The 23898-nt window shown below is 46.7% G+C and overlaps 1 protein-coding gene across 1 annotated transcript in view; it reads left to right on the top strand.

The window, feature by feature from the left end:
• LOC119388020 (hemicentin-2-like) overlaps nucleotides 1–20707 on the top strand; it is a 68466-nt gene extending 47759 nt beyond the window's left edge. The window contains exons 3-6 of the mRNA XM_037655624.2: nucleotides 14976–15217; nucleotides 17550–17711; nucleotides 19391–19745; nucleotides 20388–20707. Of these exons, the coding sequence (XP_037511552.1) occupies nucleotides 14976–15217; nucleotides 17550–17711; nucleotides 19391–19745; nucleotides 20388–20518 (890 nt within the window). The 3' untranslated portion in view covers nucleotides 20519–20707. The remainder of the gene's footprint in view (nucleotides 1–14975; nucleotides 15218–17549; nucleotides 17712–19390; nucleotides 19746–20387) is intronic.
• The last annotated feature ends 3191 nt before the right edge of the window (nucleotides 20708–23898 follow it).

Below are 23898 nucleotides of genomic sequence, written 5' to 3'. Positions count from 1 at the left end.
CCCCCCCCCCCCCCCCCTGTGCGCACGCCTATGCTTCTCATAATGACGCCATCGCTGCCGCCGTCATCACCTTGTGCTTGTCGCAGATAAGGTTCCTTGATCGACGCGACTCCAGCAGCTTCTTTCACAGGTCGGCTGAAAGCATTTCGAATGCGCTTTAGCTTAACTGCACACGCGCACGTAAACACAAACTATTTTTGGTGAATCTCTCGGTGTCTCGAGATACCACGTCTAAGGAGTGAAGCCACAACCTCGCTTTCAGAAGCAAGACCCAGCTTTTCTATACCAGTGCTGGCGATGCTAGTATAAACACAGCTATTGCGCTTGCTACGCAAGTTTGGCATAGAGAACGTGCCATTTGCTCAGCCCGAGCGATTATGCGGCATCCTTTTTCTGCGTTTTCGTTGCGCATTCATTTTCTGTATATTTCCCGCTTAACAGCAAGCGAAGTTCGGCGCTCAGCGGCAGCGTAGGCGACAGCAGTGCAAGTACAGCGCGCGGAAAGAGCCGCTCCTTGCCGCTTACGGGTCATTAGATTCGCCAGACCCGAGGCGCTTCTTTAATCGTTCGCTTACGCGATGTTCATTGCGCGTTGGTGTAACAGCGCTACGCGTGTCAGCCTCGCAGAAGCGCATGGTGCGTGCGCGCTGCCGGCTCGCATTACGCAGCTTCCAGTTCGCAGCCGAATAGGGTCGGGGTGCGAAACGAAGCACGAGCGGCGGCCGCGCTCGTCTTTAGCCGCGCCAGCAACGCTATAGTTGCTGCGCGGGGGTCCCACCCCTTTTGCGCCCCCGGCCAAACAAATTAAACTCTCCTGATCCGGGCAATATAGGGAAAATGGGAAGCTCTGAGTAGGGATGAAAGGCTGCATAAAGGGAGAGGAGGCTCCGTAGAGGACGCCAACTGCGCAGCGTCCAACTTCTAATGGAAGTGCGGTGGTGGCGAGATGCGACGAGAGTGGCAGAAATAAAATGGGGGGCACTTGGCGCTATCCGGTCATTTGGTTGGCAGCGGCCACTCGTCGCTTTTCTGGTCCGAACCGAGCGTGCGAGAGACCGAGTGGTGGGTCGGGGCCGTTTAAGTTGATGACGAGGCCGAGGCCTCGTCTTCTCCTGTCGCAGTTTTGCGCTGGAGATTGCGGGTCGTCGCTCGAGCGCGCTTTCTCTGGACGCGTGTTACACGCATTGCAGCCTCTCTCTCTCTCTCTCGGTGCCCCCTGTTTTATGAGCGAATGTTTTGCCTACTCATTGTGTCTGTGATGGCTCAGCGCGTCCTCGCTTTCTCGCGCTGAACGTAACGCATCTAAACGAGATGCCGCTCTTTCTCATTCTCACCGCGAGTGGGTGCCACTATAGGGGAGGACACTTGTAGCAGCATTTGAACCGGGTAATGGAACCCTTTCTGACCCGTCTTTGCAGAGCGTTTCGTGAAAGCAAATTTCTAATTCGGCTTTCAAGAGTCATCGAGTCCTGACCCGAGCACATTTTCTCTTTCTCTTTCTTAAGCAATTTCCTTCCACCGTCGACACACTCAAATCCGTTTCTTTTCGACTGCTGGAGATAAAATGCACTTGAAACTGGAAAGCCTCAGCGGAAAGGAATCAAGAATTGTGTTTCTTGTAATCGCGGCAGGGCTCGAGAGTTCTGATTTTCTCAGAAGTTGCGAAATGCTTCGGCAAAAGGGACGTAAGAATGCCTTCGCAACATCTCTGTTTCCAATTCAAAACTTCACTTGAGTTCCCAAAAGCCGCTTCGAGTTCTATAGTTTAGGGGCAGGGAAAAACAGCCTCAGAGAAGTATATCGCTTCCTATACAGTATGCTTTTCTACATCTGTTTAGCTTCCCTGAAAAACACCTGGCTGCTAGCGCAACAGTCGAAGGACTGGTTTTTCTTTATTGGATTTGGCTCCTGAGCATTCACTCCAAAACTATTTAGAATTGAATAATTTTATGCTCACTACTTCTAGAACCAGCTTAAGTTTATTGGTTCTATTATAGCACAATCCAGTCCTTCCTTAATGGCATTTTGCTATGTGTCTTGGTGTCCCTGTTACGGCGAATGTGCTGCTTTGAGACACACAGTGTACGTCTAGAAGCGTTCGTGTTCTGAGAGAAGCTTTTTGCAAACGTAATAACGGTCGTTCTATTGCCGCTATAAGTATTTCCAGACACACACAGCCCATTTGTCTGCAGAAACGATGAAGACGAGTAACCGATACGCTCCATTGCCTCGCGGTCGGTTCTATGGCAACCTTCTGCCTTTCGCAAGTGGCACGGCGACACACTATAAGCACGTGTTTCTGCGATGAAGTAGCCAAAGAAGTTTCTACCAGTGCATCCAATAGACAACATCTTAACGTAAACTAGCCCTACATACCCCGATAACATTTGCCTGTAACTTTTGCGCTCTATTTATTATAAGCTATAAGAAATAGAGCGCGGAAGCGATACAATTTGGAGTGCGTTTACGAAATCAATACAGATAGGCCGCTTGCTTGATGCAAGTTACTTTGTCTATGCATTGTTTGATGGGAGGATGGCCACGAGTCAATATTGTAAGTGTACATTTGGTTATTATTGCTTCAATTTAACAGCAATACGAGTTTACGTGCCAGGCAAGCTTCGGTAGTTATCGCTACGTAAAGATGACACACAGGGTCCCTTATGCATTCACCTAAGACGACTCGAAGGCGAAAATCATCTTTTCTTCTCAGTCGACATAATGATCCTCCCCGCCCTCCTCCGATAGCTTTCTGCGCCTAACGTTGTTTTGCACCGCCTCCAGGATCAGAGGCAGTACAAGCTTTGTGCACGTCATCTGGTTTTGCACTGCCTCCGTGATCGGCCCACTTTTGACCAATTTAACGACGATGTCATGTGTGATTTCACGGTGTGAAGTCACCTTACGTGACGTCATAGTGACGTCATGGTGACGCGTCACAAATTTCGGTGATCTGTGACGTCATTATGACATCATATTGTGACGTAATCACGTGAGAATTTTTTGCGTAACTCGTGTTGACGCCGACAGTCAATTTTCGCGTTTGATGAGGCATCTAAGGCTTTCGCCTTAATAAGGCATGACTTCGCAGACTGGCAAAACCTCATTTCTCAGTGCTGCGTCTGATTCCGTTGCACAGAGGACAACGCTACAAATTATGACCTTCCAGGAAGACAGCGCTTGCTGATAAGGATATTGCCTTTGCCCATCTAGGGATCTCCACCAGAGGACGCAAATATGCTGTAGTACGCCGCTCTCACGACCCAGACAAGCGCGTTGGGAGCTTCATCGTATGTTCTTCAGTGTGCGCGTAAAAATCATCGGAGCCTCACTAGGGAGCTCTACCTTCACTTTTCAAGTAATGCGGAAACCTGACAGTCATAGCGCGCTTTCGTAAAGCTTGACGTTGATACTGTCGACATTTCGTGCTTGTTTGTGCAACCGTTAATTTCGCATCCTGTGTCTTCAAGATTACGCACATCCATTGCCTGCGGAGTTGCTGAAGCGATGTGTATAAGCTCTTTAGGCCTTACTTGCGGCGTCTTCTGCCTTCTTTCTACAAGTTTCAGGAATAAATTGCTGACTTGCTTTAATTTTCAACACACAATCGATCGTACCTCAGTTAGTAACAGCCTCAAGGCATCGGTGACAGACGTTGATAATGAGATTATATGACCTAAATGTGGCGGGACTGAATCCTGGCAGCAGCAGTCGTATTTCGATGAAAGCGACTTGCTAGAGGCCCGTGTGCTTAGATTTAAGGGCACGTTAAAAAACCCATGGTAGTCTAAATTTCCGGAGCCCTCCACTAAGGCGTCTTTCATAATCATATCGTGGTTTCGGAAATTATAACCCCAAAAATGTTTAGATTACCATGTTGTTATAAAAAAAAATCTACCTGACACTTTCTCTCTCTGTCTATCTCTCTCTCTCTCTTTATCTGTCCCTTCATGTATAGATTACGAAAGAAAGAAGTGAACAGCTCCAAAAAGCCTTCGACGTCTCTTTCTGTGTGGTGAGGTAACGTTGAAGAAGTGGCTCACCGAAAGGTGGCGCGTGCAGTTCAGTGCGGCCGCAATTCGCCTCAAGCGGCTAAATGGGACATTATCCTCGTCACCGAAGAAAGAACAAAATGCCTTGCTTGTTTCGTTCTGGTGATGAGACTGCCATTTGAAATATGCAACCGTCTCATTGCTCGTCAAATCCGCGGGAAAAGACAATTTTGCATAACGACCCTAATGACCGTGCTAAAATTACCATAATGGCGACCGCCAGTAGTTCCCAAGAGCCATTGCACGGCCGCGAGTTTCATCACAAGCGCAATTGGGGTAAGAACGAAGAACTCGCGTGAGCGCCATTACATAGGAAAATCTCGAGCTTTCTTCTATATTGCGTTGCTCTGTATTGATACATCAGTATCGGGCTTTTCTTTTTTTTTTTTCTTCGGCTGACTCCTTGAGCAAAAGCAATTTAAAACGGAGTTCGTGTTAATATAAGCGTGATGAGTTTTTTGGCCTGTTGTGCGTGTTGTGCATTGTCGTGCAGAAGAAAAATAAATGGAACTGTGGCCTCGTGCATCAGCGGTGCAATCCGTAACAAAATAATGATTGTTGGTATTTTACATCCCAATTGGGGAATCCGGAAATTTTTACCATTCGGTGTCCTTTAACGTGCATCTAAGCCTACATACACGGTCCTCGAGCATTTTGCTTCCACCGAAATGCGGCCGCCGCGGCCGGTATTCGATCCCACGACCTTCGGATCAGCAGTCGAGCACCTTAAGCACTAGACCACCGTGGCCGGTACTGCATAACAACACTGCCGCGCCTGTTGAGATGCACTGGGGATGAACTGAAAGATTAACGCTTCACTTCATTTTGCACTTTCTTAATTCCAATCGCGCTAAGCTTTGGATAGCCTCCCTTTCATTCCAAATCCCCGCTCTCTCTCTCTCTCCCCCCTACTTATGCACTTGCGATGCATAGTAAGCATAGCCATAATAATGTCACAAAATTCAGCGGCACTATTTCGACAAATAAAGTCATTCGCAGCACCCACAATTTTTTAATCCCCTCGGGACGTCTGTGGAGAATGTTCTATCACACTCATAATTTCGCATAATGTTATTTCTTCGCAATGCCAGAACACACAAGAACAATATAAAACAACAGCGATATTACTTTGTTCTTCCGACGTTTTCTGTAATTTGCTAACCATTTTTCAGCTGGTATTTGGAATTCGTAAATCCAAGTTTGGGGCCACTGCACGATAACGACCCTTAATCGTGATCATCAATTGTTTTCTAATCAAGGCACCATTCTTTTCCTCGCAACATTTTCGAAGGAGTCAGAAATTTCGAATTCCTCTTGGTAGAAACCTTTAATGTTTTGAAATTTCCGGGGGATAGGCCGGGCTATGGGCGCCTTTCTGAAATCTAGAGCTTCAAAACATCATTGCGACAGTCATTCTAAGAGTCATTCTGCCGTCACTGGACACAGGGATAAAGCAGTATATAAATGAATACCTCACTGTTTGGAGCTTCCAACGCCTTTCTAAGGTTGCCTCTCTCTCTCTTTGTCTGTTGAGTATGCTGTCTTGTAATGGCAGTTTCACGCCATATGAGTTCGTTTCCTTCTTAGCGTTAAGTATATATAGCCACCTATGGAGAGGGAAATTGAGAAAGAGAGAAAGGTAAATCACAAGTCGCCGCACAATGCGTTCGCAAAATGAAAACAAGAACGACGTAATAATAATTTACCCGTGCATCGGAATCGATCGAGCAGAGGTGGCTGCAATAGATGGAGTAGTAGCAGCGACAGCGCAAAGATGGAGCGCTGTCGTTTGCACTTTGCTGGCAGGGTCCTGTTTACTGCGCCGTTACAAAACTTTTCCGGAATGTTCCATAGCGTCGTAGAACGCTGCGCTGTTGTGGTGCGTTAGCAAAACACGAGAAGAGTAGGAGAGTGATCGCTGAAACGAAGAAAACATGCTCCGTGGCTTGTGGGGGAGGTGAATTTGAGGCAAAATGCAGCAACAAACGGAAGTCGGGGAGCGTAAGAGTGAAAGAGCGAAAGTGGCGGCAGTTTTCGGGGAGTCGTTAGAGTTGAGGCAGCACGGGTAGCGCCCAAGGCGTACAAGGCGCGCGGGTGCCTTAATGACCTGGCTGGAATTGCGACTCGGACAGCCTTCACACTTACGCTTTTTTTTTTTCAGTTCTTCGGGTCTCAATGGCCGAGAAGCAAAAGCCGTCCTCCTTCGAAGCCCTGCTCCTTACGACTGAAACAACACATGCCCCGTTGTCTCAGCCCATTACTCAACGTTGTCCGCGACACACGCAGCTGAAACGGTTGCGCACACTCGCCCGCGACTCGGCTCTCTACGGCCGCGTTAGCTTGACAGCGAAATGGAGCCAATGTAGCGGTTACAGAAATCAAAGGGGAAAACGTCGTTTTCGTTTATGGTCGGCGGAGTGGCGTATACTGCTCATATACCACGCTCCCGCGGGACCGGCAATCTGGTCGTTTAGCTGTTGGTTGCTCAACGGCACTCCATTCTATTTGCGACGCCTCCTCTTAAGCGCTAACGCAGCAGTCGTCCTTGGTGCCAGAACAGAGCTACAGGATTAGCGAAAGTGATGCAGAAGTCAGCAGCCCTTGTATGAGTGCCTCTTGGCGGTGTTTTCCAGTAGAAAGCTGCGCTGAACCACGGCTCGCAGTCGGGAGCTGTTTAGTTGTAAAATTTCCTTCTTAACAAGACTGCTGCCTTTCGTTTCTTTGTCCTTTTTTTTGTCTTTTCTTTCCTGTACTCGAAAGTGCTTCGGATATGAGGAACGGCACCGCTTTGTGAAACGGCAAGGGTTTGACTTGGGCCAGTTGGTTCATAGTTGGTTAAGAAAACGGGGCGTGACTGACACAGAGACAACGGGGAACACCAGGCCACATCACGAGCACTTGGGATGTGGCCTTGTGTTTCTTCTTGTCTTTCTCTCAGTCGCGCTATGTCTTTGGCTAAGCTTAATGAAAGCTGTTCTAAGCGCATTCACAATCAGCTGCGTGATTCAGCTGCGTGATCAGCTGCGTGTCCCCATAAACGTACCCTAAACAAAAACATGACCCATAACAATATAGATAAATAAATAAATAAATAAATAAATAAATAAATAAATAAATAAATAAATAAATAAATAAAAATGCGGCAAGTTTGCACTAAGTCGTGCAAAGCTTGGCACATTTCTGTAGCCCATTCCGTCACGTTTCGCTCAATGTAAAAAATTACGCCACAGTCAATTTCCCGCCCATGCTTCGCGTAACATCGATTCCCACGGTACGTGGGATCTGCTAAATTTTTATATGTTGAAAGTAGGTGTTGCAATGTTGTAACTAGGTTTGGTATGTTGTAAGTTTTCCTACGTTGTAAGCTGGTTCTGCAGGATCGACCATTTTCGCTGTGCCAATTTTTGCTCGACTTAGTGCAAACTTTCCTCATTTTTTTTTCGAATAAATCACCGAGACAGTGTCCGTGGCAGACCCATTTTATTCACACAAGCCGGATGAATCTAGTAGAAGTCATCTTCATCCCGTTCGTCGTATTCATCGTACCACCCACGCAGCACCAGGAATTCTTCGGGAAGGTCTTCGTTGCCACCAAATGCTTGGACCAATTCTTCTATGTGTACAGGCATAGCTTAGTTTAAGATGCAATGCTAACAAGACAGTGAAGCTGATGGGCACCTATGTAGTCCTCGGCTTTCGCTGTTTTGCTAAGTAGTGGAAATGTTCTTTCTTTCTTCCTATATTTCTTTCTTCTTCTGTCTGTTTTTTATATGTATCTTTTCTATATTTATTTCTCTCTCTTTTTTCTATTTCTTTCTCTTTCTTGCTCTTTCTCTCTTTCTTCCTCTTTCATCCCTTTCTTTCTATCTCTATCTCTATTTCTTTCTCTCTCTTTCGCTGACCTTCTCTATTTCTCTCTTTCTTTCTATTTCTGCGTTTCTTTATCTCCGTTTCTCATTATTGCTGTGCTATGCTTTACTCACTCCTCCCCCTTTCCCTCCTCCTTAACATCACATCTCTCCTCCTCACGCTCACTTCCCTTTGCCACCACCTTGCTAAACTATATTATTCAAGGCTACGCTATGCTCTACTAGCGTGCCTGGATGGTCGAGTGGTCAAGACGCTCGCCTTCGGATTGAGGGTACGCGGGTTCGAATCCTGCCTCGGTTAAGAATTTTTTTCGGCAAGAATTTCTCTTTCTTTTCTTTCTTTCTCTTTGTCTCTCTGTTTGTTCCTCTTTTCTTCTTTCTCTCTCAGTACTCGATCTCTTACCCATCAGGCTAAAAGCTAAAGGTAAAGGAGATTCATTATGTAGTAACGGTAAGAAATATAATCGATTCGCTTTGCTAACAAGCTGGTGTCTGCGGATTTCCTCAACACAGTCCTTTCCTGAACACGGACCATCTTGAATTCATCCGCGTGCAACTTAAATGGGCCCTTCCCACAGGACCGTCTACGTCTCATTAATAGATGCACGAGAGGACGATCCGGGCAAGTTCGTTCAACATTAGTAAAACACTGCGACGGGCTCTTTCTCATTGCCCGACGCGGGCCTTCTCCCGCGTAATCGAATCCCGGCATTTCGTACGCATACTCTTCATAGATTGCCAAATGCGCAGATATCATTATGCAGCTACTCCGTCTTCGTATCGCGTGATGCGAGGCGTGCAAAACACCGGAACCTTACGTTGCGGCGGCAGGCAATGCGCTTGCAGACCGAAAAGTCCGAGTACGGCTGAGAGGGTGCCGTGTTGGTGGTGTATATTTAATGACCGCCTACCTACAAGCTTCCCTGGCTCTTTTTCTTGCTTTTAAGACGTGCTTTGCTCTTCACGTTTCTTTATTTATTTATTTTTTTGCCCTCATTGGGCTCTCGGCTCTGCCTGATTCTTTTTTTCCCCGTGTTTTCACGTGGCTGTTTCTTCGGTGTCTTCTCGACATGTGCACTCTTTCTTCTCCTGTAAAGAGGGCTCCAGGGCGGCACTCGTGCGTTGCGCTTAAGTACGAAAGGCGGAGGTACCCCGAGTTCCTCTTATTTGATTAAGAGTGATCGAGTGCGTCCTTGTATCACACGGTTTCCGGGGCAAGATGAAACGAACACGATGTCATTGCTGATGCACACGTGTAGAAAGTAACACACACGAGCACCAATGTCTTCGCTCAAACGACCCATAATTTTTAATGCCCAGCATGCTGCGCTAAGTAGTATGCCTCAGAAGCACAATTTAAGGGAAACAATCCTGTCATCTTCCCGTAAAGCGAACCCTGAGTAGTATGCGAAGCAGCCATGAGTCGACTTAGATTTCTGTAAATGTTTTGTTTTCTTCATCACTGCTCATGGTCCTTCTATTCGAGGTTCCCTGACGTTGTTACTCGTCATATATGACTTTAAGCTCAGGGGAACGTTTTCCCTTGAGTATAACGGCCTTGTGGTCCGTAAAGTATAAAGTTAATGGCTCCTGCTGCAAAGGTTGCAGCTTGAAGTTTGAAAATGGGATGTCAACGCGCCCGTTTCGCTTCGGCTTCGCGAGCCCGCCGCTCCGGATCGGCTGGGGCACTGGCTACGTCGACGCGACGCCGGGAAGACAGGCCTCGTTCATAAGCTGCTTCGCATCTAAGGGTACCTTGCATGATTTATGGCGTAGTGGGTACCTTGTATGAACGACGATGATTTATGGCGTAGTGGGTACCTTGCATGATTTATGGCATAGTGGGTACTTTGCATGAATGACTATGATATATGGCGAAGTGGGTACCTTGCATGATTTATGGCGTAGTTGGTACCTTGCATGATTTATACTAGAGCACGCGCCGCAGTGGAGCGAGCGCTCTATCGCACGTCCATATGTCAGGCAAAGATTCCTTTCTGCACACCATGCGCGAGCTCTCCGCTCGTGCGAAAGCTTCATTCTCTTCTTTCTTCCATACATCTAGTGGCACGCGGGGCACTGGTCACGCCGGGGAGACAGGCCTCATTCATAAGCTGCTTCGCATCTAAAAAAGCTGCCTGCAATCCATAGTTCAGCTTTTGATACGTTGAAAATACGTTTTAGCTTGACATCAAAAACCACTTAAAGGGCCCCTCACCAGGTTTGACAATTTTGAGCTGACGAGCGCAATGCACGCACTGGGCGTTCACGATCACGTCTGCCAAAATTTGCAACGCTACGCGCCGCGGAAATGGGTCAAATTTCAAGGTGAACGCTGCTTGCCCTTCCCCTCGCGGGCGCGCGCTTTAGAGAATGAGGGGATGACGTGCATGAGAAAATGGCCCTACGTAGATGGTAGTGCTGTGACGTCGCCCCTCTACGTAGACGACTGTGCTCTGACGTCGCCAACAGTAACACGTGACACTGCGATAATTATTTGACACGACGTGTAGTTTGTGTAATTTGTTGCTTGAATGAATGAATAAAACTTCAGAGCAATAATAAACCACACAAACAGAATGTGTGCGTTTTCTTTTTTAATTTTTACTGCGAAGTGCAGCGAGATTCGAGTCTAATCTCCCTCTGTTTCGCACGCGTTCGTGTTCTCGCGCTTTGCGCATCGTGCAGACGCCACCCTTTACAACGAAACTAATTTTCTAGTGCGTTCCAGCGCTCATTAGGCTCATTTATCCTCCCGCGTCTAAGTACCTTGTCACACGACAACCCTAACCGCAGTTAATCCGCTAACGACCGTTTTCGTAAACGGAGGTAGGCAACCCCTGTTAGCGCCGTAAACTGACAACATGGCGGCCCCCATGTCAGACGCGAGCGGCTCGGTTCCCAGCGAAATACCGAGCCAAAAGCGTGTCAACTGGACCGTTGCGACGACAGAGGTGTTGAGACGCATTTGGGAAGATAAACTACCGTCTTTGAGGTACAAGTTTGTCTTGCTGCAAAAATCTCGTGTGCATTTCACGAGATTCATACACGGCTGCGTTCGTTCATTGAACAGGGCTTCACACTATTTGATAGACGCACATCAAAACACGCCGCTGACGCGTTCATAATCGGGCGTGAAGCCCTGTACAAGGCGGTGTTATAGCGGTGTTGCACGAACGCAGCCATGTATCAACTAAAGAACGCTTGGAAGCGCTCAAAACGTGTGACAGCGCCTCTGTCTGGTTTACGGTAACTGTGGTTAAATCCGCTAACTGCAGTTGGGTATAACAGCGGTTAAGCTTACCCGTGTGACAAGGGTATAACTAGATTTTCATGCGGCACACCGCTAGTCTCGCGTCCGTACAAATGTTGCAGCTTTCGTGCTCAGTAATAGGGTGAAAGCCAAGTGATCGGCGAGGGCGCATTCGGCATAACTTGCATAGATGAAGCGCAACGAACGCCGCCACAACACCGCTCGCGTTTCGGGGGCTCGGGATGGTTCGGGCACGTCATGCGCTCGTGACATTTTGTGCGCATGACGTGTTCATGCGTATGCGTTATGTGATCCTCCTGCTCGCGTGCCGAAGAGGGCAGGGAAGGGATTTGGCTTGCGAAGGCTACACGGGGCGAGCGGCAAGGGTTTGAAACTCGCCTCCTCGCATCATGGTTTCGCGCTGCTACAAATTATTGTTTTTCTCAGCTTCTAACGGACCGATTAGAAAAATTCTTGTAGCATAATGCTCTTTATTGGTCTCGCAACAACTTCCTATGTCTAACTAAAATTCGTTATGTCACCTGGTGAGGGGCCCTTTAATACTTAATCATTCACTCTCATAAATAAGTTTTGAAGCAAATGACACTTCGGTGAATCTTTTCTACAAATGTAATCTTCATGGTAGCAAAATAAGACTGGCATAATTTGTTAATTTTTTTTCATTGTAGAAACGCATCTGTGCATTACCAAGTTAATTAATGAATGTAGACGCATTACCCGTCGCGATGGACTACTGTTTAGGGTGCTCGACGGCTGACCTGAAAGTCGCGGGATCGAATCCTGGCCGCGGCGGTCGCATTTTGATGGAGGCAAAATGCTAGAGTTTTGTGTACTGTGGGATGTCAGTGCACGTTATAAAGATCACAAGGTGGCCGGAATTTCCGGAGCTCTTTACTATACGGCGTCCCTCATAATCATATTGGGAACCCCCGTAATTATTAGAAAGTAGACGCATTCCTTAACTGAACACACTTGTGAGAATTCAAAGCTGTCAGTGTCCAATTCTCCTCGGCCTATGAGATAGTTTGCCTTTGATAGCGAGAGGCGACGCTGAAAAAATGTTCCTTTTTTTTTCTTTTTGATTGACTGCTCCACAGCGCCTTTGTACGTCATCGCTGCGTGCCTGACATAACGGGAATGTAACACGGCAGAGTGTTTGAGCCTCCTTGTGCAATTCTGTGCAGGCATTATATAAGATCTGTAGATGGAATGATGAAATGGTGAGGGGGCGTGGGCACTAGAAGGAATGCGGCAGTATTGTCATTAGGACATTACAAAATTGAGGTACCAACCGCAGTCCTGTGCTTTTATGACGCGGAACGACCAACTCGTACTCCATGCAAAACTATGCGTCATGCTCTCTTGCACCTCAGCACAATACTTCATGTTCGTTTCATTGCCTTTTTAATCTTATATAAGTGCCCGTGAACAAGACGTGACCTTGATAGCAGTGCTCTCTGACAAATTCACATTGCAGAGACCGAGTTAGCAGGAAGACAACACATTTCAATGAGAATTTTTGCACGGGCATAGTGAAGGGAGCAACGCTGTAGCTTTATGAAAGTTTGTCTCGTAATAGTTCGTACTTTACCGCCTGCGGCTTATAAAAGATGAATTATGCATATTCGTGCGCTGTAGCTTACTATGAAGCCGCTTATAACGCGCTCTAATGGACCTGCGCTATTCTAATGCACTAGTGCATTTGGATATCTTGATGGGTCCGTAGCAGCTGAGAGCTCGTCATTGTGTGGAAATGTACGTCCATTTTCAAAGCCATTGTTATTCGTTAACGTAACAAGCCTCATCTGTGTGTAGCGTTCGCAAATAGTCATAAGACGCGACTTCATCCCTTATAGCACTCGCAGCCTCCGAATTACGCTAGAAATAGATCGAACACAATCTATTTCTGTAAATTCCGCACACGTTGAAAGGAACGGTGCTCAAGGTTGTCACCATCGACACAACGTTCACACGCTAACCAGACCATTGTTCAAAGTTTCGCGCATCGCTAAAGACCGACTGTTTCGTTCGCCCAGTTAAAGCGCCTTCTCTTCCTTTCCATACAAGACGGAGGAGCCCCAAATGAAGACGCACAGCGGTCCACTTTGTTTTGTAGACGCGATCATTTGGACGAGGCGTAATGGTGCAGGGTTGGTTGCGGCTTACAGTGAGAAAGCCCCTTCATCCGGCTTCCTATTGGGTCCTTGCCGTTCTCCACGGCTTGTCAGTGTTCATGAGGATAATAAGTCACACCTTAAGCTCTTCGATCGTTGAATGGCTCACCCCATCTGGCGTTAATGCAAGCATGTGTTTTGGGGGGCATGCACCATGTCTGCCGAATAGCCGCCGTCGATAATCAGATCAGCCGGAATAGCCGTGGCTGAATAGCTTTCTGAAGGGGCCTCGGGGGTGCAGCACTCGCGCTTTTTTTAACACCGTGTCGAAAGCGTACGCTTTGCGTCATGTGTGCAGAGCTTCGTTTCCTAACGCTATTATCTTCGTTGTCCGTTACGTTGAAAGTCTCAATTTAACGCCCTCTTTCTTTTCTGCACTCCTGCGCCTTCTTGCCGGTCTTAACCAGATTTCCGAGCCATTACCATTAGTTAATGCCTCCTCCGCAGCATATAGCCGAACTTATGCGTTGCATCATATTTGTTTCGCTTTGCTTCTTTACTGAGCAGGAGTATATATTAATAAAGGTGGTATCATCACCCCTTAAAGGAAGTTCGGCTCCAACCATTTCCTGAATACAGCCTGCACAGAAAACACCTAAACGCATGTATATTAAAGAAAGTAGGAGAGTATAACACATATTTAGTGCGCATGTAACCAAACGTAGTTTCTTATACAAATTAATTATGGCACCTTCGCACTAGAGGTGCCAACCCTGAAGAAAGAGCACAGCTGGGTGGCCTTCCGTGTTTCTCTTTATTTATTTCTATCTTTCTTCTTTCTCTTTCTCTCTGTTTCTTTTATCTATTTTTGTATACGTTTGTTTCTATTTATTTATTTCTCTATCTATTTCTCTTTCTCGCTCTTTCTATCTTTCTCTTCTTTCTCTCTCTTTCTTTGTATGCCTTTATTCCTACCTTTCTTTCCCTTTCTCTCTTGCTCTCTGCTTCTTCTTTGTATAGTGTCTGTTTCTTTCGATCTCTTTCTCTGTCTTTCTATCTTTTCATGTCTTTATTTCTTTTATTTCTACCTATTTTCCTCTTTTCTCTCTCTGTGTTTTTCTGTCTTTTTATCTCTTTGTCTTTACTCCCTTTATTTATCTCTATTTTTGTAAACTTTCTCTTCCTTTCTGTCGCTTTCTTCCTCTTTCTCTTTTTCTTTCTCTCTCTGTCCATGTTTTTCTGTCCTTTTTTTTATCTTCTTCTGGCTCGCTGCCGTTTCTTCGCAGCCATTTCGTGGAATAACTGTTGCCTTCTTCATTTTTAGTGGACCAGTGGTGAGTAGTGGGATTTGCCCAATTTTTGTGGAACATACCCGTTGATGATGATGATAGTTTTCTGGTGACCACGGCCATACTAAGGCATGCTATATCAGCTTCGCTGTTATGAAGGAAGCAGTGCAAGTATTAACAAAAGCAGAACGAGAAGCACAACACAATCTCCACTTCAACTGAAAGGCCGAACATAGGTGCTCTTCGTGTTCACCGTTTCATTCTGCTTGTATCCGTGTCTTCGTGCGTGTCGTTTTTAGTGTCACACATTCTCGCCAACTTGCTCAGTTTTTATAGTCGTTCTGGATTGCTCAGTCAGTTTTCCTCTGTTTGTGCAGAGACCCCGTGGGCTAAGCCGCCGCGGACACTGCGGCTGGACGGAGCCGAGCCAGCGCGCATTCTCAAGTCGGTGCCGCCGCCGCCGCAGCAGCAGCTGGGCTACGTCGGTTCGCCGGACTACTGGCCGTTCGCGGGACACACGGCGCCGTCCTTCGACCCCGCAACGCCGCGTAACGTCACCACACAGCTGGGACAGACCGTGTACCTCAGCTGCATGGTCAACAACCTCGGCGACAAGACCGTGAGTTTTAAAGCGAAAGCCTTAGATGCATACCTCATCAAATGATAAAATTGACCGTCGGCGGCGTCAACACGAGTGATGCAAAATATCATCACATGATGACGTCACCATATAGCGTCAACATGACATCACAGATTGACAAATTCTGACCTCATCATGGCGTCACATGATGACATTGTCACATGACATCGTCGCTTGGTCATTGGCGGGCCGATTGCGGAGCCAGTGCAAAACCAGAGAAGAGAGATAAACATTTTAATGAAGCTGGAGATGTTTGCCTGCTTGAAAATGTTCGCCATATTCTTTTGGAGTGCGTTAAATAATTCACGCATTCGACCTTACGCAGAAGATTGGTCATTCAGTTACACTGCAATGGATTCCTGGACACTGTGGATTGGTAGGCAACGAGCTTGCTGATTCTGAAGCAAGAACCGCTGTCTCTAACGCCCCCACCGACGTGAAAGTACCGTACACGCGAGGTGACGTGAACTCTTTATTGAGATTGCTCATGCGAGAGTGCATAACCACTTATTGGTCTCAGCCAGACCATCGATACAGGCGCCTGCGGGAAATAGATCCGGAAATGACTTTTCGCCTCCCGGCTAGAATGAACCGAGGCAACGCCAGTTTGCTGCACCGGATTCGTCTGGGAGTTGCATTCACTCGCCGCTATGCACACCTCATCCGCCGTGCGGACAGCCCGAACTGTGAACGATGCCAAGTACATGAAACAACAGCACATATATTTTGTGACTGCCCACTTTACGTGTCACAACGTAATGCACTTGCTTTAACGTTGTCAGGAATCGGTGTGGCAACACTAAGTGAGGCGGGTATTTTGTCAGCTATGTGCGACCAGACAAAGTCACCAACTGCTATCAAGGCTGTGATAGATTTTCTTAGGAGCACAGAACTGGACACAAGACTATAGCGAAACCACTACGTCACGTGGTTATTGTATTATTGTATATACGCATATCTCTTTCCTCTCCCCATCATCACCCCTCATCACTCCTTTTTTCCCCTTTCCCTTTTCCCCTGTGCAGAGTAGCAGGCCCCTCACATTAAAGAAATTACTTGGACCATGGCCTGAGATGCATCTTCAGAAAAAGGCGAACATCTTCCTGGCAGATTTTTTAGTGGAGACCGGACTGGATAAGCGCCTGTGATAGACAGCCAGGGATTGATTTATATGAAATGTGTTAGTGCATATACTGTTAGTAGAAAAGGAAGGTGTGCGGGTGAACAGTTTATGACAGTGTGAACTGCTGCAAGCAAACTGTGTATTGGTATGATTTTTTTTTCGGATTGTTCATGTTTAGGTACCGTTCAGTATTATTCTTTTTTTTTTCGCTGCATAACTTCGTGATATGGAGTAGCCGAGGCAATATGGACCTCAACCTCTCCACAGCAAAACAGTTAGAACAGAACAGAACAGAACAGATGTTTGCCTGGCTGTTCGCCTGACATGCAAAACCAGGTGGCGTGCAGAAAGCGTGCAATGCCTCCGATCCTGGAGACAGTGCAAAACCTTGTTAGGTGCAGAAAGCTTTCGGAGGGGGGCGGGGGAGGATCATTACATCGACTGAGAAGAAGAAGAAGAAGAAGAAGAAGAAGAAGAAGAAGAAGAAGGCTTTCGCCTTCGGGTCGTCTTAGGGAAATGCATAGGAATTTGTGTGATTTTTTCTTTCCCGCAGAAAATTGAAATACAGCGCAGAGGAATTTCGTTTACGCGAGCTTGCCCTCGTGATTTGCATTGTGATGGCCCAGTTGCACGCAATTTCTCATGAGCGAAAAGATCGCTGAATGCATCTGTACGTATGCGTCGATGCCATTTGTTTTGATTATTGATGGCGGCTGCGCACTTGAAAGCACAAGGACAAACACTCGCAAGGGCACACACAAGGACGCTGCAGTGCAAATATATCGATTTATTGCTCGCAATTGCATATATGTGTGGGCTGAAATGCATGTGTAGAACGTCTATACTCCGTTCCGTTCATAGCAGTCAATGCTGCGCAGGCCAGCGAGACTTATTGTAGTTGTTTTAGTTGTTTTTTTCCGCACCAGGAAGTTTTTATTCTTGTTTCGCACACACAATGTGATTTATTTCAGTTTTATGCGGAGCAATAAATTAGAAGTTTTTGTGGCTTACTGTTCATAACAGATTATGAGATACAGTCTTGATTTTGTACATAGTATCTGCGAGAAAGGCTGTTCGATGGCAAACATCGGTTATGAATCGACAAGCTTGTAAATTCGTCAAAGCTATTTAATTTTTTGTTGTATTGTTTTTATTCAAAACTCAGGCAGACAATTGTCTTTTTTGCAGGTAACATGGATCAGGCGCAAAGACCTGCACGTTCTGACCGTGGGTCTGGACACGTATGTCCAGGATCCGCGCTTCCAGGCCATCCATCTGGAACGCTCCAACGACTGGGCGTTGCAGATTCGCTACGCGCAGCTCAATGACCAGGGATTATACGAGTGCCAGGTAATATATGAAGCACCGAGCGTATGTGTACGTGTTAATGAAAACTGTGCTTCCTCTTTACATGTGTCGAATTAAGTCAGGCTAATTGAGAGTTGTGTTCTACCTTATACTCACTTTCTCGGACCCATTAGCTTTCGCAATAGCCACTGGATACGACTTCAGATGCGCTTCTAGTCGCGTTCCAGATAACACGCTGGTACGACCTTGGAGAAGTGTGAGCGAGTTTTAGTGAGTGCGAGTGCGACATGCAGCACTCTGACCGATATTCCCGCACCAAAGAAATAAACGCTTGTGTTTAGAAAGACATGCTTGTTACGGTATGATAATTGGTCATATTTGCGAAGGAACAGCTGCGGCGAGACTGGTGCTAGTCTGTTGGAATGCCCGTACTGCTGTTGAACGATTCGATATGTTTATTTGAACATTTTATTACCATGTGCTGTATGATATAATGGTGCACAAGTGTGCATGCGTTACAGACTACCGATAGAGTACCGCTTTCTTCCTTGCCATTTGTGCAATATATAATACTTGGAATATAGTTTGACCAGTTCCTCAAACACGCATTGCTGGAAGCTCATGTTTTTATAGCAACTCCTTAATGAACTTTGCTGCTCACTTCTGTGCAGTCCAACTAAAACCAACAAAGACAATTCTATAGGTACACGCGGAGATACCTTTGTAGAATGTATAAAAATTTTAAATACAAGCATGGGGAACTGATACGAAGAACCACATCACACTGTGCCTCTAGATCACACTATCCTGTACACACGTGCACGCAGTGACGCCACTGGCCGCGATTTCCCCCAACGAAATGCTTCTGCTTCTGTCTCTCAAAAACCAGCTGGTCTAATGATGTGGAATTCATTACGAAAGGTACTTTTTGTCCAGTCGCTTCGTCCAGGTTGCCCCGCGCGCTGTATGCTGTAATGTTGGCTAGGCACTGTGGAATACATTTAGGCGATGCCAACGTAACCTCAAGGTGCCCATGGACCTCTGCGAGTTCATAAGGCAAAATATCTCTCTGGCATCCCTCACCATTTCATCCACGTCGCTTTACGTCATAGACAGACATGTGGCCGTGGCAATAACGCGTGTGCGACTCCATGGCAAAGCTTGGGAGCAGACGGGTATGAACTAATGATCTTAAATGGCCCCTGAACAACCTTTGAAAATACAAAGAACGTACGTGTTTTTCTCTCCTGGCGTTTTGCGTCTTTTCGGCATGATTTGTGACGTCATCAGTCGGTTCATGTGGCGTAATGTGGAAATAAGCTCTTAATTAGTTTATATACGGGGGATATGAGTTGTGAATTGTCACATACCCCGCTTTGTCATGCAGTGTCACAACAATTCTGCCTTGTCTCGCATGACTATTATGCACGATCAACTGATTTCAGTTCGTATTGTGTGTTTTTATTGCGCAAGCAGATATAACCGCCTGTAGCCGAAAAGCGCAAAATCCTGATAGGTTCAACGCAAGTGCTGACATTGTCCACGTGTATTATGAATAAATAAGCGGCGAGAAGCAGATAGCGCATGTATAGGAAGGGTAGTGAAGGCGAGAAAGATACCATTCTCTCGTCTTTGAACTCGGAGTGGTTTAGGGGCCCTTTAGTATTCATCAAGCGCCATCACCTCACTCCCGTAACCTCTCGCTGTATCGATATACGTAGGTGAGCTCGGACCCTAAGATGAGCCTGTTCGTGCGCCTGCGCGTACTTGTGGCTCGGGCCGAGATCGTGGGAGCCAGCTCGGGCCAGCTGTTCCTCAAAACGGGCTCCACCATCAACTTGACGTGCGAGATCAGCCAGAGCCCCGAGCCGCCCGTGTTCGTGTTCTGGTACCACAACGAGCGCATGATCAACTACGACGAGGCGGCCAAGAGCCACATCCTGGTGCGCAAGGCCGGCCGAAACGCCGCCGTGTCACGCCTGCTAGTGCACGACGCGGTGCCCTCAGACTCCGGCAACTACACCTGCGGTCCGTCGAACGCAGACGCGACGAGCGTCGCCGTATTCGTGCTCAATGGTAATTACCCCAGTGCTCGTCGTAGACGGCTACATTCATAGGCAGCCAAGCGGTTGTGCTTTTCTGGACACTATCGGATTCCGCCGTCTTGCCAAATTCTGTAATGGCAGCGTTTTAAGAATTGAAACTCAAGCTAGTTGGTATGCATTCATCGCTGGTTGATGCAGCGCATGGTGCATAAGCCAGCGCCTGTCCTGTGCTTCTCAATTCTTCCTGCTCGTCCCGTGTGCGCTGCATAAACCAAGGACGCGGCATTTTAAACCAATCAGTGGGGCCGTAGCAACCCTCTGGGCCAAATGAGCTGAGAAGATGGCAAATTTGAGAACATGGCTGAAATGAAACACGAAAAAGATATCACACATGCGTGAGTAGTTCTAGTATTTGAATCAACACACTATGACGCTAAGACAAATAAAATTCTTGTACGAAACACCACGTAAACAAAAGGAAACATGTTCGGGTGCATAAAAGTCCTGCGTATGCTAAAGCGCATGAGGTTCAGAAGCAACTCAAATACAGTCATGCGGTGTATTGTTTGAAGCAGACTGCAGCGAAGTGTTAGCTTTATTCACCGTAAGAAGCTTCAAGGTAACCGGTTTGGGGCCTCAAGGGTCGCGTTGTCGTTTTTTGTCCTTTTTGTAGGTGAGAAGCCAGCCGCCATTCAACACGACGCCACGCCCCCTTCTACAGCCCGGCCATCGGTGTGCGTCTCGGATGTGGTGGTGTTGCTAGCGGTATTGGTGGCCTTGAGAACTGTGCGCGCCCACAGGTGATGAAAGTGGACGTCGCCTCCTGCACGTCGACACGCCACACAGATCACCCAACGACGATACTCCTGCACCTTCACCGCGCGGAACGATACGAGCCAACCGTGAATCGTCACGACGCGCGTCCCCATTGTATAACACGACACGACCACGATTTATTTCTTCGCCGCCCAGACGGCAAGTACGCTCGTGAATGTAACCAGTGCGTCCGCCAGGCTATAAGGTAAAAGGACTGCGCACTGTTTAAAGCGTTCTCCGTGTGTGTGATGTGTGCGTGCATTCGGCCGTGTCCCGCTGTTGGAGTGCGACCGTCAGTCTTTCTTCTCTGTGTTTGCTTACACTCTGTCCTCAACGCTAAGTACTCGTAACCGACGGATGGTGTGGTATCACAATCGCAGTGATGCAGTTGCCGCAGTGAGGTGCGAGGGACGAAAACCTGCGGCAGAGAGGGCGCCCATGGCGAGATTTGACAAGGCCTCCCGGACGATCCCAGTTAATCCAGTGTTAGAGACAGGAACCTCCACACACACACACACACACACACACACACACACACACACACACACACACACATAGTCCCCTCCCCGGCATTACCTGTATCTTCAACAAAACGCTCCTATGGCTTCCTTTTCTGCCACTTAAGCACTTGTTAGTCAGCGACACACCGAGTTTCAAGGTTGCTGGAACAACAAAAACGCCAGTGGAACTCAAGTGTTTTAGGTGTCAGAACCAGAAGGAGATGAGCGCAAAATATACCATGGTTACATTTTTTTTTCTGTAAGCGCATTTCGTGGTACCCTTACCCTGTTCGCTGACGCAAAAAGGCCTGGCTTTATTAAGTGCGGAGTACGCAGCACAGTACTCAAAGATAATTTTGTGATTTACATAAAAGTAGCTGTACATGAATATCTCACTCATGACAGAAGCGACTGAGATAAAAAGGATAAAAAACGCAGTCCAAGCATTTTTAATCTTATAATACGGGCATGCCTGTACAATACACACTGGCGAATAAACATAAATGTATATAGGTAAACAAAGCCGGTGAACTCGGCGTATCCGTTTCGACGGTGTATATGAGAGAAAATGTTTAGCAAGACCGCTTGATCTGGCAAGTTTGTGGCACGCGCATTTTCGAAAAATGGCAAGACCAGTATTTTACGCAAGTTAGTGAGGTGGACAGAACGAGCTTTATACTCTAACGTTTGTCGTATGGCATGACGTCGCGTGCGAAAGGTATTAACTTTTGATTAATTCGAATCAGGAATGTATAAAAGCAGCGAAACGTTTGTGGTAACAATATGAGGTAATGCTGAGATGCTGCGCCACTTGGTGGAATGCAGCAATCTTGCGTATGACATTGTTGTAAGCATCATCTAGGAATAGCTAAACATAGCCACACGAATACTGTTCACATGTCGCATTATTGATCACGTTTTGCTTGCCGACTTCTTTAAATAACGTGCCCATGCTGAAAGTCAGAGATTCTGTGAATCTGGCTATGTGATGGTGTATAAAAATGATCTTACTCGTAAAAGCAAAATGTTGTATAAAGAAAATGACTTCCTATGTCTCAAGCCATCGTCACTGGCGATTTCACTCTAATGCTCGAACGGGCAGCTTTGTCAGCATGTTACCTTATTATATGGCATTATTGTCACAAGTCTATTGAAAGTTATTTGTTACCACGAACTTTGATGGGATCAGACTGATAGATGCGCAACTTTTCCGGACATTCCTTGAGTGCTGCGTGCACGACTAAACGAGAAAATGCACAAGGCGTTTGAACTACACGTCACTTCCGGACTTGAGCGTTAGAAGGCTGTACACTTGGTTCTGCAGTAGGTCGTTCGTCCTCAGAATTCCGTCCTGCATTCGAACACCTCACAGAACTGTTTTCTCACGCAAAACGTTACACAGCGCTCAGCACGTTTGAACCAAGCTTTGGGAAATTACATGTAAAAATCTTGCAGTAAGAAAACTCCACATATGTCACGAATGCTCTGCGGTAACCTTAATTCATCTGGCGACCCTGTAGCTTTCAGGCCACAGTTCAGAAAATGTTCACGATACAGGTACGGATGCTTTTACGATTTGGTGGCTGTGCTAACACTAAATTTCTCTGCTGAAACTCTGAGCTAGATATTGAGGCATTCGCTGCGAAAGCATGTGCGCTACCTACGTGTTCTGCGACCTAAATTTTTGTATTTACGTATGCGTATGACATTAAAATGTGCTTGTTGGGCAATTTGGTATCTGTTATATTATAACTGCTTTAGGCGCTAAAAACACACCACAATGGAATACGGAACCATGCCCTGTAATGTTCTTTTGTAGTGTGTTTGTTTTTAATGCCTAAAATAGTTATAATATGACTAAACTGCGCGTTTCTTTGAAGTTTTTCTTTTTCTGATTCATATTTCTTGAAGTGACGTTCTAGAGATACCGGAAGGGATGAAAAAGCCGAAGTACGTTTGCACGTCTTAGTAATCGCATAGGTATGCGGCTGCAAGAAAATACGTCAGGGGCTAAAATGCAATGATATACATACATAAAGGGGGAAAGAGTGAGAGGGAGAGACTAACAATGACGCGTGATGCTATCACGGATTAAAGAGCTCGTTTTGGAGAGAGTAGGTTGGGGCACAATAGTGATGATGGGAACTTACGTGGTCTGTTTTCATAAAAAAGATTGTTGCGATACGGTTTTACGTTTACGTACTTATACAAAGAAACTGCAAGCTCCTCAGACGTGTATCGACGGATGTACCGCTCGTTCTACAATGCTACGTATCCGCAATGGCTCGCACCAACGTGAACAATGTGCGAGCATAAAGCAAGGGTGCAGGGGGCCCTTCGCTTTAGCGGCGTCAGTGCTTTTCCGCCGCGTCTTCATTGCTGCTTCCCCAGTTCAACTCCTATTACGCTCGTGGCTACTACCTGTAGCAGGAAAGACCAATATTCTTGATCGTGGGGTGCCGATGCAGCAGAAGTTTCGACAAGGCCACTTTTCGAAACTTCGGCTCCAGCGACACCTCACGTTCAAGAATATCAATTTCTTCAAGCCTACATCTTCTCCTGAGCCTTGTATATGAGCAGCAGAATATACGTAATGTAGCTTTACAAAGCATCAAAGGTTAGAGGAGGCGTTATAAATCTGTAAGACGACGCAAGTTCATATGCGCCTAAGTTCCGAATAAAAAATTGAAACACCGTACTGACTGCATTTGACAAACACGTAGCACGTATTGCGTGCGCATTTACGCAAGAACTTTCCGTTCATCCCCGAAAGTATGTGCGTTTGTTAAAATTCAAGCTTCGCCTTCACTTGTACGCAGCCTAGTTGTATTAACGCAGCTTTCCGCGAGTGAAGTCAAGTGTACGTGT

The sequence above is a fragment of the Rhipicephalus sanguineus genome, chromosome 3 (assembly GCF_013339695.2).
Source record: "Rhipicephalus sanguineus isolate Rsan-2018 chromosome 3, BIME_Rsan_1.4, whole genome shotgun sequence".
NCBI classification, from domain to species: Eukaryota; Metazoa; Arthropoda; class Arachnida; order Ixodida; family Ixodidae; genus Rhipicephalus; species Rhipicephalus sanguineus.
This window is presented reverse-complemented; position numbering and strand designations above follow the sequence as displayed.